Below are 16,532 nucleotides of genomic sequence, written 5' to 3'. Positions count from 1 at the left end.
CTGTGTAACTGAGCTCTTGGCTATCCTGCATTCACTTTGTAGACCAGACTGGCCTCCAACTCAGATTTTTCTGGTGCTAAGTCCTGGGATTAATGTCGTGCGCCACCACTGCCTGGATTAGTCACCTGCTTTTTAAGTGCATGGAGATACTGAGACAGACAAATGAGAGGTAACTGACCTGTGGCCAAAAAGCAGTTGCTAGGTTGGTAGATCAGTATTTTCTTGAACATCATCTGGGTTCATATTAGAAGTGCAAATAATTAGATCCCACTACTGACATGAATCAAAAAGGTTGGGAATAGGTCACAATCTATGGTTTTGACATAGATGCTGATCTGTATGAATACATCACTTGTCAATTAAAAAGCCTATGGCCTATGGCTTATGGCTTAGGCAGGAAGTGGAAGGTGGAATATCTGGGAGGAGAAAGGATTCTGGGATAGAGCCAGGCTTAGGAAGATCTGCCTGGGCAAGTGTGAGGAGAGGGACATAAGGTACCTGAGCATGGGAAGCAGCCGTGTGGTAGAATGTAGTTTAAAACAGGGCCATTTTAGTTACAGTTTAGTAAGAGAAGAGCCTAGCTATATGGCCAAAGTATTTAAATATATTTTGAGTTTGAATCTTATTTCTGGGAACATGGGGTTGGGAGGAAAAAAACAGAACTATAACTTCAACAAGATGTGATTATTTTGTTGCAAGGTGGAGTTTGCTGAAAGACAGGTTCCAGGCATACTCTAGTACTTGACTGAAACAACCTTGGACAAATCATGCCATAATCTGCAGGATATTTATCTCATATGTAACAGGAGAGATTAGAAAATGGCTTTTCAGGATCTGGGAAAATGGCTCAGTAGATAAGAGTGCTTGAGGACCTGAGTTTGAATCCCCAGTACCTGCATAAGAGTCCAGGCACGGCTATATCCCAGCACTGGAGGGAATGACAGCTGCATTCCAAGAGCTGTCTGGGCACTGAGACTCCAGTTCAGTAGGATATCTTGTCTCAAGGCAATAAGGTGAAGAGCAATAATGGAAAACCCTTGAGGTTTCCTGGCCCCGACATGTGCACACACAGGTGGGTGCATACTCTCACACATACATGCACCATATACACATATACTTTATATACATACATACACACACACACACACAATGTTTTCTGGGGAAAAAAAAAACAACATTGGAATCCCACACTGGGTGCTATCACCTAAGAATGTGGAACAGTGCCTGATACATGACTGGTCCTCAATAAATATTTAGGGGATGAACTGTTTTTCTGAAACACCATATTTTATATATGTGACTGGTGGCTATATACAAACCTTACCTCAAAAGGAAAGAAAACCAAGTGAATTTTCCAAGCACACCTATAGTCCCAGCACTTGGAAGGCAAAATCAGAACTGAGAGGTCATGGCTGTATACAGATTGTGTGTGTGTGTGTGTGTGTGTATGTGTGCACGCAGTGTGATGTTCAAGGCCAGTCTAGAGTACATAGCATGGCTTTTCCTCATCAAAAAGCTAAGGGTTGAAGATATACTTCAGTGGTAGAACGCTTACCTAGCATTTGTAAGACTTTGAATTTGATCCATAAAACCACAAGGGAACGCACAAAAATTAGAAGACTTTGGTAAAGTTCAGGTGAACTCTGAGAGGGGGGCTGGGGATCTTTTTCCCCACTGTTTATTTAACAAGGTAACTCCAAAGGACATATGCTTAGTATTTCAGGAACGAATTGGAATGTGCATGTCTGTGTGTACAATTACTTGTTGCTGATGTTCTTAAAGAAAGAGCCATCAGTGATTAGTAGACAAAGTTTATGCAATAAATGGGTTTACAGTTCATTGTTGTCAACAACACAGCATTTTCATCACAATTATAGGTGAAACAAATAAAAACCTCATGAAGTCATAAGTCCATTCATGCGAGTGAGAATATTGTATAAAGCATTGCACATGCATTATAGAGGTGGACAAAACTGGGGAAGGGTTATATTTTCACTCACCTCAGGTTGGCTCTGTGTATTTTGTCATTGAGACTTACATTATGTTTGGGTCAAACAAGGAACCCAAAGTGGTTTTATAAAAAGTTTACAACCATTAAACAATACTGTTTAATCCCACAAATGGATAAAACAAATTACTATAGCTCAATGATACACAAACCAGGACTAAAAAATAGTCAATCTGCCTATGTGTATAGCTAGCTATAATACAATAGATATCAAATATGCTGAGTCTTCACAGAGGCATTGACTACTTTAGACAAGCAAGTTCTAGAAATACATTGCTTTCAAAGGGAAACTAACACTAGTGCCATTTTGGTTGCACATTATGCACTCCTCAGTTTCGTACCTGAAGAGAAGCATATGAGGAGGTGGAAGAAAAGGGTTAGGAGGAGACCTGAGCGGGGCTCTTTGGACAGCTTGGCATTACTTTCCCTGTGAAAATCCAAACCTGATTTACAGAGCAAAACAAACTCTATTGGAATTGTTGGCCCTCCAAAAGGGCACTTGTACAAACTCACACACTTAGAGCACAGATAGAATGTTAACTGAGAGCCTCTTCACAACGAACTGTTCCACGTTAGAGGGAAACTGTAACAAATATTAATAGATATTAATGATTGAATTGTTTTATAAAGGTCATATATTCCGAGATTAAAAAAAAAAGGGGTGGGGGATTGTGGAGAAGTAGTCTCTTAGAAACTAGAAAGGGTTTGAGAGAATAAGAAAGGGAGAGAAAAATCATGCCATATGCTTCACTGATTAGAAGAAAAGTTTTACAGACCATTTCCATACAGCATCTGTCATGCTCCCTTCCATACCTGGTACCTTAAGTGAGTTCAATAGTTCCGTGTTACCTTTGAAAAGGCTCCTCTTTCTTTGAGCTGTCTTATAGAAAAGGTGCTCTGGATTGACCATGCCCTGCCAGAGTCACATTTCTCCTTTAGGTGGAAATGAAAACAACAACAATAATAAGGTCACAACAAGAAAACAAAAATCAGAAAATACAAAGTCTAAGGCCTGGACAGGCACAGATTTGCTATGAGGTCAGAAAAATCAGTGAAGGAATTCAAATGACAAAGCACCTCTTACAGAGTCCGCTGCTTCTTGAAGACCACACAGAACACTGTGCCTTAACCCCTGCTGGGTACTTGGAGGTAAGTTTCCTGAAGGACGACACATTTAGCCCCTAGAAGGCTGCTACCGAGGTCTCAATGCTCTTCTTTATTTGCTATTTTATAATTATAGACAAAATGGAAAAGTCAAGAAGTATGCAGATCTTGATATAAAAAATGTTTCTCTTATGTAAGAACCAAGTTGGATTTATGCATTCATATTTGTACAGCTCCTTAAGGATTCTTACATATGGTGTATTACTATTGACACTTTATAAAAATCCCTTTTACAAGGACATATTAAATTTAATAGGCTAAAGAGAATCACAATGTTGCAGATTGTACACACAATAGTTGTGCATCTAACAATAAAGAGGCCTTGAAAACTGTATTTGTCTATAAACTACTACTGCCCTTTGGAAATAAAAGCTCCCTCATCACCCCTGGGCTACTTTCCTGTGACACACAGTGCCACAAATATGGTGAAAATTAAGTACTAAACATAGTTTAAGATGAGTTTTGTATACTTGTTTCTATACAATCAGGAGAAAAAGAGATACAATTTGTATCAACGAAAGGTCATTTCTGGTTATTTGAGGCATTGCTCTTAGCTGCTTTGGTTCATCCACATTTTACAAGGAGAGAACAAAGGCAATCCTTTCTTAGAAAGTAAAAAATCCATATGCTATCTTTAAAAAAATTCCCCTGACTGGGAGGAGCTTGCTATTTTTTTTTTTTAATTTTAAACATGAACATATTCCAGATGAATTGCAGCTGACAAGACGAATCTTGGGCTTTCCCCGCAAATTGGGAAGCCAATGGACACTGCAGTGTCATTGGTAGGAAGATGAACTAATTGTACGAAGGCATCGGAATACTCTGAGATTGTCAAATACCCTGATCTAGTCAAGGGGAAGATTTAGAAGGTCCAAGAAGTTCAAGGTATGAAGAGGTGCTTGTGTGAGACAACAAGCACTGCAGAGGCAACTGTCAAGTTTGCTGGGCCCACTTGATAGAAAATATTGTTACACTTTATCAGTATACTGGGGAATGGAACTATTAGAGGGTAGGAAGAGACAGATGTAAAATCGTGGCTAAGTGAATACTGATTAAGATGTACTATTCATCAACTTTCACAGAGAGAGAAAGCTGGAAAGCAGCATGGAAGCCATTATCAAACCACCAGAAACAACCCTGACTACAGCCTCACAGTCAGAGTGTTTCACAGTAAGAAACATTTATAGGCAGTATTATACCTTCTCATGAAGAAACAAAAGGCCAAGGCCAGGCCTTCTCAACTCTCATGAAAAAGGACTGTAGAAGTTAGTAAGTTCCAGCCTCAGAAATTGGGAGCTGGTCATGGTTCAAAATGTTGAAATATACAGTGAATTCAGAAAGGAGGGCTCATTTAATGCATCTTAAAAAAACCAAAAAACAAACAAAACCCAAAAAACAATAAATGCCCCTTCTAGAGGCACGTAGCTACAAATGATTCTACCTAGAATAAGATTCAAATTGTGCAAATGGTGCTGCCTGGCCCATTTAATAATGCCTTTCAGTATGAGCTAATCTAGTGCACCCTCTTTGCATGGATTTGAAGTGCATAGCAGAACACTTCCCCTTTGGAAACTGCTTTTGCCACCTAGAAAATACCCTGGTTTGGTTTCCTAAAGACATTCTGCTCTATTGATTACCGATCTTATTGCTCAAATGGTGGACAACTAGAGACAGTGGCTTGTATGCCTCTGCACTCTCTTTCACTACACGTTGTCCTGTAATGTTGAATTTGTCAGAATTTCCAACTCTGTAGCTATCACTTAATGCCATCCCTCCCAGGATAAGGGAAGTCGATTCTGCTATGTAAGTCCCTTGGTCCTGGTCCAGCTCTTTAGCACTTGTGTTTGATATATATATACTAAGTGTTGAACATGAGCTCATAGACTAGTTCCTCTATAGAAGGCTTCAGCCTGACCCCTAATTTGCTAAGGTGAAAAGACTTTCCGAAAGCTAAGAATGGTTAATAAATGTGGTCAAGTAAAATATGTAGAAGAAATACAGCTGCTTTACTCTGGTCTTTACGAAAGCAAAATTTAAATGTCGACACGTGATTTCACTTTTGAATCGAATTGAAACTATAAAAATGTGACAAAATCAAGTTGTATGTGTGATCTATACAGATGTAAACTATAGACTGTATAGAACTTCCCATCTTGTCACTATAGAAAAGTTGATACCAGAGAGACAAAGACATCTGAAACCAAATATGTAAATTCATACATGCAGTAGAATTGCTAAGAGGAAGGTTCATCTATTTCTCTAGAAGCCTCAATGTAACCCTATACTGGTTAAAGATATTGAATGATCAGATACCCATGCAATAAAATCATGTTATTTTTGATTTTAAAGATTTCTATTTTAAAAAACTAAAACAAAAACCTTAGCTGGGCAGTGGTGGCGCACACCTTTAATCCCAGCACTTGGGAGGCAGAGGCAGGTGGATTTCTGAGTTCAAGGCCAGCCTGGTCTACAGAGTGAGTTCCAGGACAGCCAGGGCTACACAGAGAAACCCTGTCTCAAGAAACCAACAATAACAACAACAACAAGAAAAACCCTTAAAAGTTAATTCACAATACAATCTTATCCTCATGTATTTGCTTTCTAAACTGGACAGATGATCCATACTTTATAATATGGAATGTGTAACTGAAAAAAATACTGGTAGCTGGCTGTGGTGGCATACACCTTCAATTCCAGCACTCTGCAGGCAGAGAAAGGTGGCTCTCTGAGTTCAGGTTGACATAGCAAGTTTCATGAAAGCCAGAGTTACAAGGTGAGACCCTGTCTCAAAAAACTAAAAAAAGAAAATGGAAAGAAAATAATGGTAATGAGTTCCCTTGGGGTTTCTTGTGCACTTAGGCCTCCTGGGTTTTGTCCTTCATTATCTCCACACTTTAGTGGAAAAGGCCATTGGGCCATTGGGCCAGAGAACTTAGGTGTATGTCTTGACTGTCATTTGGTAGCATCAATCTTTGTTTCCTTCTCTATAAAATCAAATGTTGCTGAGCTCTACCTCACAGAGTTGTTATGTACTTAAAAGATAGGAATACTCTGTAATTTTAAACGCACAACACAAATTATTACTTACTAGAATTATAGTATCAATGTATTAATAGTATTCATATTTCTGTAAAGGAATAAGTCCTATATCATGTCAACGTGCAGCTCTAAGCTTGGCAACAATCAAGGCTGCCAGTTGTTGAGCGTCTGCTGTGTGGGGATTCTTCTCCATCACTGCAAGAACAATGTTAGAAGGGAAGATGTTGCAGAGGTTCTTGTATGTCTGATATTGATGCTCTGGTATCATGTGCTCCCTAGAATCATTGCACATTCCAACCCAGGGATTCCTCCAAAGCTGCTCCATTTTTTCAGGCATGCTCCTTACCATGACTGGTTCATAACACGGTTGCATGAGACTGTTCCCTAAGGGATAGGAGTGGTATCCATAGGAGTCGGCTGTACAAGGCAATGGGTCCCAGCTAGCATGCTGTTCTCTGCACAGAGGAGGCCGCCTTTGCCTCATGGGGTTGCTGTCATAGAGGCGGGAGTCAGAAATGCTGTCCATTCGTGTCATCACCAGAGCCCGGCCTGGCTGGGAGGGTCCCACAGGATGGATATTGGGAGGCATGGTGTAGTCTCCAGGACAGCTAGAGTGTGCTCCAGTTGCTGGATTCTGAGTATGCACAGCTAAGTGAGGGACTGACTGCTTGTGGGGTGCTTGCTTGGAATCTTCGGAACCATAACTTTGAACTCTCGCTAAGGCTTCATGGTAACCATGGGAAAAAGGCTGAAGATGGTTATGAGATGCTGAGCGGTGCAGCTTCAAAGTGCCTTCAGGATGGGCATCAGCTACAGCCAAGTATAGGTTGTTGTAAGAGGAATAGTTGTCATTCCTGGTATGGCTCATGTGACTATCAGTACATAGGCCGGGATTCCGAACATACACCCCCTGGTTTGCCTCAGCCATATAATATTCATGATTATGCATGTTGTTGATGCTCAGTTTGGAGAAGTCACTTAACACTGAATAGTAGTCATGGTCCCCCATGGTCTCAAACTTTGGATATTGCTCAGTATAGTTAATAGGGGTGCCATGGCTGTTGGTAACCAGGATAGGTGGATATTGCATGCTGACCATGTGTTCCAAAGAGGCCTTTTGATGGGGAAAATGGGAGGACCCTGGCACTGGGCTGCTGGCTGAACGGGTGTTGAGTGCACCCACTGCATGGCTTTTGGGGGGAGGGATTGTAGGGACACTTAAAGCGGTCACAAGTGAAGGGACAGAACTGGCCTCAGGTTTACGGGCAATGGACAGCCACTCCTCAGGCTCTACAGCCACAGACCGGATGCTGGGATCTGATTGGCGTTTGGAGGCCACACGTTTGATCTCTGAGGTTATCTCACCTTTAGCAGTAGACATCCCTGTGCCACATTTGGCCAGGGTGTCTTCACTCATTATTTTCACTGTGGACAGTTTGGCACTGATGCGGAGCTCATCAGCCACCGAACGCTGGGGTTGGTTGGCCCGCTCTGGATGATAGTATTTGCACTTGTGGCCGTAGGTACATTTTTTCCCTGAAAAAATAATGCCTTGGAGTAAGACTCTTTCTTTCATAGTGGCGTAACCCTCTGTGCCAGAAACTGTCCTAACAATCTGACCTCTCAGGTTAGAGTTATACTGTTTGGGGTTAAAGCAGAAAATTAACCCTCCACAAAGATGAGAGACAAACACCAAGAAGTCATCACATACTGTGAAGGGAGAGGAAGTTAAGTGGAACACTTCGGAGGAAACTGCAGTGTAAGAGCTAAGAGCTGAGCTGTGGACTAGTCTTATTTTTCTAGTAGACAACTTTTCTTAGGCATAATCTGTATGCTGAGACAGCCTAGAGGAACAGAAAGCAGAATGATCCAGTGCAAGGAGCACAAATTTGGAAGCCAGTGAGAGCTAAGTTTTGATTCCAGCTATGTCCTTCACTGTGTAACCTGGACAAATGACTATTTCCTGAGGCTCATTTTCCTCTGGTAAACTAGTTTCATAACCATGTCTATATTACAGGATTATTGTAACGATGAAATGAGACAACACACATGAATTGAGGAAAAAAAAAAAAAAAGCAAACCAAAACAAAACCACAGCCCTCAACAAGTGATTATTCAACAAACTCAAACATCCAAAACAGTGTCATACCAAGCAACTCATGTTGCATTGTTAGGCTCACAAACTTGGTAGTAGGGGGGTTTGGTATGAGCACAATAATACTTAAGAAAGCTATAGTTTAAATATACAAATGAAATAAAGTGGAGGCGACTGAAGTACAAATCAGAAGGAAAATGATAGAGTTAGTTGACAGAAGTCATAGTCACCTGCCTAAGAAATATGATCTTGTTTGGGGTCAACCCTTGGGGTAAACCCTTGGAAACTGTCCCTCCTATTTCCATAGGCTATATAGTTTCTGCATGTCCTTACTCCCAGCAACATCACTCAGGACTTAGGCATCTAACAAGTGACAACTTGGTATGTTAACAAGTGACAACTATTTCCCACCTTCAATTCTAGTTCCCCTTTCCTTGTGCAGTTTCTAGGATGGTTCTTTGTGTACCTAAGTGAGAGTACATAAGAACACAAATTTTCACTCACAGAAAGTGGATACACCAAGATTTCTCACTAGAAAGAGAAATCCGAAAAGGAAAACTATTCAAAGAATCTGTGTACTTTCCTTAGTAGAAAACTTCTATGGAGAAGTGCTCACCATAAGGACATGGTTGCTTCTTATGCTCAGGAACCACAGGTCTCTTTCTTAAGAAATTCTCAAGGCTCGGACCATGGCGTCCAAGAGGATCATCTGGCGGCATAAATCTGAAAGCAAGCGAACAAGAGGTGAATGTCTTTCTTTCTGTCCCCACCATGGTTTCTAATAGTTCAGGCCTTCCTTCTTCTTTCCCGTGCTGTAGTCATAACATTCTAATTGTGCTTTCCAGATTCCATCTATCTTCTGTTAAAACAGTATTTTTTCCCTTTGTTTCTAATTGATCACATAGAAAGGATTATTTCCTTGAGCATCCTTTTTTTTTTTTTTATGGACTATCTGCAGCAGTCACACTGGAATGAATGTTGGTTTCTCCTAGTACAGTAGCCACTTTCATACCTTTATAGATTTATTCATAGTGTTCCTTTCGCATGTCATACCCAGCAGCCCTCTTTATTCTACAAAATTCATTTCAAAAGACAAAGTAACGTCTAACATCCCGTCATTATCTTCTCTCTACCCTCTCTCTACCTTTCTTCTCATATCTTTGAGCCCCTTGATGGTGAGTCCTGCTTCCTATTCAGTCTTTTATTTTTAGAGCAAACCAGCACAATTCATGGTATACAGTGTCTAAGATATGTTTATTGAGATGTAATGCATTACTACTAGTAGTTTATACACAGCTGTTTAGAAAGAAACTCACTTATCATTCACAAAAGAATACATCAGCAACCGTTCCTCTATAAACTTCTTCCATTCTGGCTTTTCAACTTGAAGGTCTCGGTAGTTATCGTTGGATACAATGATGCCATCAGAATCGAAAGCCAATTTGACTATGAATCGATCATCATAGCAGACCACCCTTCTGCCTTGGACCCTTCGCGATGGTGTGAAGACGAGAATCTTTTCCTTCTCCAGTTTACGTAGAATATCTTGATCTATCAAAATATGTTTATGCCACATAGTAGAAATCATCTTTGGAAATTAACTGTGTTTTCCCCATATTACCAAAACAAGAGTTAGTACTAGATAAATGATTTCTTTTTACTTGGAGAACAAGTGTGCTACTTTCCTGGCTGTGATAATAAATAGAATTGTGACCTTAGATAAGCCATCTTCTCTTTCACACTTTAGTTTTTCTTTCAGTAAAACGAGTAACAAAACCAAAAGACAACCCTAGATTCCAACACATTTAATTAAAAAAAAAAATCACAAAGAGTAAGGACTAACACTTGGTATAACATTGTTTAAGGCAGTCTTTCTATGCAGCACAGGCTAGCCTGAGACTTCAGATTTTTCCATGTCAATGGCCCAAGAGCTGGGAGAGCAGGTTGTGTGCCAACACACTCAGCTTAGTCTAGCATTCTTGATACTTGTTTTGCCTTTTGTCTGAAGCATCAGAGTTTTTTTTTCCTCTGTGGTGTGGGGGTTGAAACCCAAACTCAAGAGCATAGTAGGCAAGTATTCTACCCCTGATCCATATCCCTAGCCTAGCTTCTTGACTTTTTAAGTTCAGAAATAGCAAAGGCTGTATCTGTAGGGAGGGTAAGTCATCACTCATGAAGACTTTGTTTTTTACCTTTATCTGAAAGAAAGACAAAACTGAGGTGGGACAACAAGCTATAGCATTTAAGTAGCTGTGCAGTGTGTGTGTGTCTGTGTGTGTGTGTGTGTGTGTGTGTGTGTGTGTGTGTGAAGAGATCAGAGGGCAATTTGTGGGAGTTAGTTCTCTTTCCTCCATTTGGTTTTCAAGGATTAAAATCAGGTTATCAGACTTGGCAGCAAGTGCCTTTACCTGCTGAGCCATCTTGCTGACTATTTTGGACCCAACTGTTTAGGACAGAAAACTTGCTTACTGGGACTGAACAGTACTTTCTGAGATTTACTCTCACTCTGGAGCTTGGGCCTGCACTGCAGACACAGACAGCTCAACACAGACCTTAAACACCCACTCCCTGTACTTTCTGAGTAGTTCTGTCAGGAATGAGATGGTGGTAATCAGGAGACTGAGATCTCTGTGTTCTTCAGTGCTATACAGAGCACATCTTATGTGTACTGGAAATGCAATGACTGAGCTGCCAGCATGAGGCACACAGCACCAGTCTTGTGATTAGGCATCTTTATTTTCATGAGTTCTTTCTTCCAGAAAGGAATATTGAAGTCTTCATTTTAGAATTGCACTATATAAAGTCAAACATAATCCAATGAAGTGTATTACTGTACATTTATTGTTATTCTCTCTTTTTTTTTTCTTATGCGAAAAGAGGCCAGCCTGGTCTACAGAGTGAGTTCCAGGACAGTAAGGGTTATACAGAGAAACCCTGTCTCAAAAAACAAACAAACAAACAAACAAACAAACAAAGAAAAAAATGAAAACATTTTTGTGGAGCTTTACGAACTGGGGTCGACCCTAGGCTCTGACACTTCTTTGTCTCAGACACTAACTGGCTTTTCCTGTCTTTGAATTTTTTTCTCCTCTGCTATCCCTACCTTGAAAACTCCATAGTTGTTTCTCTGATATAAAATAAGACTGCCTGCATATCATGTAACCTTTAATTTCTTGAAAAAATCAGTTATGTTTATAACCCTATTTGTTCCCTGTCTAAAAATCTATGATCAAACAGTCTGCCTTGTTACTCACTATGTACAGCAGGTTAGCCTCAAACTCGCTATCATTTTGCCTAAGTCTATTGAGTGCTGGGATTTCAGGTGTGTGCAAATTTCCATAAGAATAACATTCTTTTTTCCCAACTATATGATTTGTAGTTTTCCAAATGTAAATTTTATTTAACTATCACATACCACAAAACAAGGATGGTTTCATATGGACCATTTTTATAAAAGACATTTTAAGCATACTTAACTTAGAAAAGCAATTATCTAAGTTGGGACCATCTGCTTCTCTCCAAACTAGCTTTTTCTCTTTGACTCTCGAGGAAAAGTTTTTTTTTTTTATTTTAATTTAAAATAATACCTGTAATTGGTGCATCGGGGCGGGATTGCTCCTTTCTCCATGCTGGTACAAATACCGTGATATCTTTATGGCCTTTGTCTAGAAACCAATCCACAGCAAGTTGTATTCCCCTGCAGGAGAATTCTTCTTTATTCCCATGGCTTCATAAACATTAGAGAGCAAGAGACAGAAAGGTTAATAATAGCAAAAGGAAACACTTTGCCAGTGGCTTTCTCAGTGCTGGGATTAATGACAGGCATTTTTATTTCTTTTCTCAAACTTTTTTTTTTTTTTGAGAGAGAGAGAGGATTGCTCTTTATAGCTTAGGCTGGCTTGAAACTCACTCTCTAGAGCCTGGCTTCCAGCTTGGAGTGATCCTCTTGCCTCATCCTCCCAAGTATGGAGATGATAGAGTACTAACATAATTCCTGACTAACATTTTTGATGATGCCAAACATATATACACATATGTGTACATACATGTATACACACACATACACACACACATGAAAAACCAGGACCATCACAAGCTTGCTAGTATTAAATCATACCTCTATGCCAAAAAATACTTTTTAAAAGAGAAAACTGTATTCTTTTTATTTTATTGTTGTATTTTTATAAACTTCACCTAATGGCAAAGGTGATTAATAACAACTCACAACTTACAGCAGACATGACAACTACTATTAGTTTCATTTTCTCCTTTCTATTTCTGTGGCCACCTTTACTCGAAGATTTGAGTATCCACAAGGGACTGGAAAAGAAGGGTGCTTTTCAAAGGACTGAAAAAAGTCTATATGGAACATAGGTGATGTGAAGTTTAAACACATATGCACGAACGCACACACTTATGCACAGCACTCTGCATTGTTAGAGGAGCCTCCTCTTCTGTGACACACTCCCAGTCATTAAACACATATATTAAGCTTAAAACGACAGTGAAAATTACAAAATAAATATACTCTTCTTCAATGTCTAAAATTTCCTCCCAAGTCAAGCATTTCTTTTATAATCAGAACATGATGCAATAAGAGGAAAAAAATCTATTTCCATAAACATTGTGTAATTAAAAGAAAAAAATCCAGAAGGGGCTGAAGAGATGGCTCAGTGGTTAAGAGCACTGACTGTTCCTCCAGAGGTCCTGAGTTCAAATCCCAGCAACCACATGGTGGCTCACAACCATCTGTAATGGGATCTGATGATGCCCTCCTCTCGTGTGTATATAATATAGTATGCATTCCAAGAGGTATATATATATTTCATTCCAGGAGATGGAGGGTAGAAGCCAGCCAGGCCCCCTGCCCTTCCTCATGAGGTAGGCACCACTACTATAAACAAGTATATGATGGAGAGATGGGAAAGAGAAAAAAGGGTGTGGTAAGTGCACTTTGAAGAGAGGTGGAACTAGAGAGACACAAAGGCAGTGATAGATGAGAGAGAGGCGAAAGAGTCAGAGGCAGCCCCTACTTCCACTGTTATTAGTCCCACATGAAGATCAAGCCATACAACTGTAATATATGTGCAGAGGGCCTAGGTCAGACCCATGCAGACTCCCTGGTTGGCAGCTCAGTTTCTGTGAGCCCCTAAGAGCCCAGGTTAGTTGATTCTGTGGGTTTTTGTGTGGTTCCTTGACCTCTCTGGATTCTACATTCCTTCCTTATCCTCTTCAGCAGGATTCCCTGAGCTGTGCCTAATGTTTGGCTGTGAACCTCTGCATCTATTTCCATCAGTTGCTGAATGAAGCCTCTCTGATGACTACTGGGCTAGGCAAAAATCTATGAGTATAGCAGAGTATCATCAGGAATCAGTTAATTGACTGTTTTATGTTTTGTTTTGATTTTGCCATTCCTTTTGGTACAGAAATTCTATAGAACCTTTCCAGTTTCATGTGGGTTTGTGGGTGTTATTGTTCTTGATTTTACAGGGCCTTCAGATGCATCATGCATCAATTTGCAGTCTCTCAATTTTTTTTCATGGTGGCACTCATGGATATAAACTTTCCTCTAAGAACTGCCTTCATTAGGTTACATATATTTTGTTGTACTTGACTTTTAAACTTTATTTATTTCATCCTTGATTCTATTTTCATTTAGTATTGTGATGTTTAGTTTCTGTGAATTCATGTACTTTCTATTTAGCTNCTATTTAGCTTTACTCAGGTTATAATCAGATAACCACGCTGGATNTAATTTTACATTCTCCATATTTGTAGATTTTGTCTTGTGTTGGAGGAAGTTTCATGNGATTGCTGTGATGCATATGGATTCTTTGGTACTTGAACAGAATATTCTATAAATATGTTAGTTCTGTTTGATTATTGTCATTTAATTCACAGATTTTTCTGTTTAGCTTATTTCCAGATGACAATGTAATAGTAGAATTCCTATTATTGAAATAAACCACTATTATTCAAAGCAACTCGGGTGGAAAGGCATTTCTTCAGCTCACAGTTTGTCAAGTCCATCATCTAAGGGATTTAGGGGAGAAACTCAAGGTAGGAACTTGGAGGCAGAAACTGAAGCTGAGGCTATGAAGGAATTCTGCTTACTAACCTTCTCTTCATGGCTTATTTGCTCAGCACTCAGAACCACCAGCCCAGAGATGTCACTGACCAACTTGGGCTTATCCACCTCAATCAATCATTGATTAAAAAAATAATGCCAAAGGCTTGCTCAAGGTCAATCCGATGGGAACATTTTCTCAATTGAAGTTTCCTCTTGCAAAACGACTCTAGCTATGTCAATTTGATAAGAACCAGATAGAACAACCTGCTAGTTAGAGTTTACACTGCTGTGACAAAACATGACCAAAAATCAATAATGTAAGCTATACATCTGATGGGCTTGATAGGGAACTGGCAGGGAAATGTGGGAAGAAATAGGAGAGAGGGCCAGAGGGCCAAGAGAATGAATGGAAATACGCAGATGCCAGAGGTGGGGGACAGGTGCCTAGCATAATTGTCCTCTGAGAGGCTCCACCCCCCCCCCCAGGAGCTGGCTGAAACAGATGCAGAGACCCATGTCCAAACAGTGGACAGAGTTTGGGGACTCTTAAGGAAGAGTTGGGGGGGGGAAGATTGAGGGCCCCTACGGTGATAGGAACTCCACAGGAAGACCAACAGAGTCAACTAACCTGGACATTTGGCAGCTCTCAGAGATAGAACCACCTATCAAACAGCATACATGTGCTAGACCTAGGGTCCCTACACCTATGTAGCAGATGTGCAGTTTGGTCTTCATGTGGGTCCCTTAAAAACTGGAGCAGGCACTATCACTAAAGCTGCTGCCTGTCTGTGGAATATGTTCCCCAAACTGTGCTGCTTGTCTGGTTCCAGTGGGAGAGGATGTGTCTTGCCCTACAGAGACATAATTCCAGGGTTGGGGGATACTGGGGTGGGGGAGATCCACACTCTCAGAGAAGGGAGGGAGAGATGGTGGTAGGGACTGGGTGAAGGGGGCACCAGAAGGGGAGTTGCGATTAGGATGTAAAGTGATTTAAAAAAGAATAAAACTCTATAACAGTCAGGGAAATATAGTGTCTCCACTATTGAGCTTAGCCATCTTACTGAGGAGGCCCTGAATAATTCCAACATAGCCAAAGCACAGAACAAAGACCTGAACAACAACCACACAAAGATAAATAGAGGTCTAAAAGAGGAAATGTATACAAAGTGCAGAGCAGAGACTGAAGGAAAGGCCATCCAGAGACTGTCCCACCTGGAGATCCATCCCATATACAGTCACCAAACCCAGACACTATTGTGGATGCCAACAAGAGAATGCTGACAGGATCCTGATATAGCTGTCTCCTCTGCCAGAGCCTGACAAATACAGAGGTGGATGCTCACAGCCAATCATTGAAATAATCACAGGGTCCCCAATGGAGGAGTTAGAGAAAGGACTGAAGGAGCAGAAGGGGTTTGCAACCCCATATGATGAACAACAATATGAACCAACCAGAACCCCCAGATCTCCTAGGGTCTAAACCACCAAACAAGGAGTACCCATGGCTGCAGCTGCATATGTAGCAGAGGATGGCCTTTTGGGCATCAATGGGAGGAGAGGTCCCTGGTTCCATGAAGGTTTGATGCCCTAGTGTAGGGTAATAGGAGGGTGGGAGGCGGGAGTGGGTGGGTGGGGCAGCACCCTCATAGATGCAGGAGGAGGGTGGATGGGATAGGGTGTTTCTGGGGGAGGGATGGGAAGGGGATAACATTTGAAATATAAATAAATAAAATATCTGATAAAAAGAAGAAATGTATAAATCCTTGAAAGAAATCTTTAAAGATAAAGAAAACTTTAAAGATAAAAGTTTTGGAAAGATCAGAAATTCAAGGCCCATACCTAAACATAATAAAAGCAATCTACAGCAAACAAGTAGCCAACATCAAACTAAATGGAGAGAAACTAGAAGGAATCCCACTAAAATCAGGGTCTAGACAAGGATGCCCACTTTCTCCCTACCTATTCAATATAGTACTTGAAGTTCTAGCCAGAGCAATTCGACAACAAAAGTACATCAAGGGGATACAAATTGGAAAGGAAGAAGTCAAAATATCACTATTTGCAGATGATGTGATAGTATATATAAGTGACCCCAAAAATTCCACCAGAGAACTCCTAAACCTGATAAACAGCTTCAGTGCAGTAGCTGGATATAA

General features: G+C 40.5%; 1 protein-coding gene across 2 annotated transcripts in view; it reads right to left on the bottom strand.

Moving 5' to 3' along the window:
- Window positions 1-1,618: 1,618 nt before the first annotated feature.
- Zc3h12b (zinc finger CCCH-type containing 12B) overlaps window positions 1,619-16,532 on the bottom strand; it is a 182,901-nt gene continuing 167,987 nt past the window's right edge. Inside the window, exons 6-9 of one of the 2 annotated variants that reach the window (XM_021153442.2) lie at window positions 11,894-12,033; window positions 9,623-9,857; window positions 8,923-9,029; window positions 1,619-7,747 (exon numbers count right to left, since the gene is read on the bottom strand). In XM_021153442.2, the coding sequence (XP_021009101.1) occupies window positions 6,327-7,747; window positions 8,923-9,029; window positions 9,623-9,857; window positions 11,894-12,033 (1,903 nt within the window). In that variant the 3' untranslated portion in view covers window positions 1,619-6,326. The remainder of the gene's footprint in view (window positions 7,748-8,922; window positions 9,030-9,622; window positions 9,858-11,893; window positions 12,034-16,532) is intronic. The other variant, XM_029473587.1, reaches the window with a different exon arrangement.

The sequence above is a fragment of the Mus caroli genome, chromosome X (genome assembly GCF_900094665.2).
Source record: "Mus caroli chromosome X, CAROLI_EIJ_v1.1, whole genome shotgun sequence".
Lineage (NCBI taxonomy): Eukaryota > Metazoa > Chordata > Mammalia > Rodentia > Muridae > Mus > Mus caroli.
This window is presented reverse-complemented; position numbering and strand designations above follow the sequence as displayed.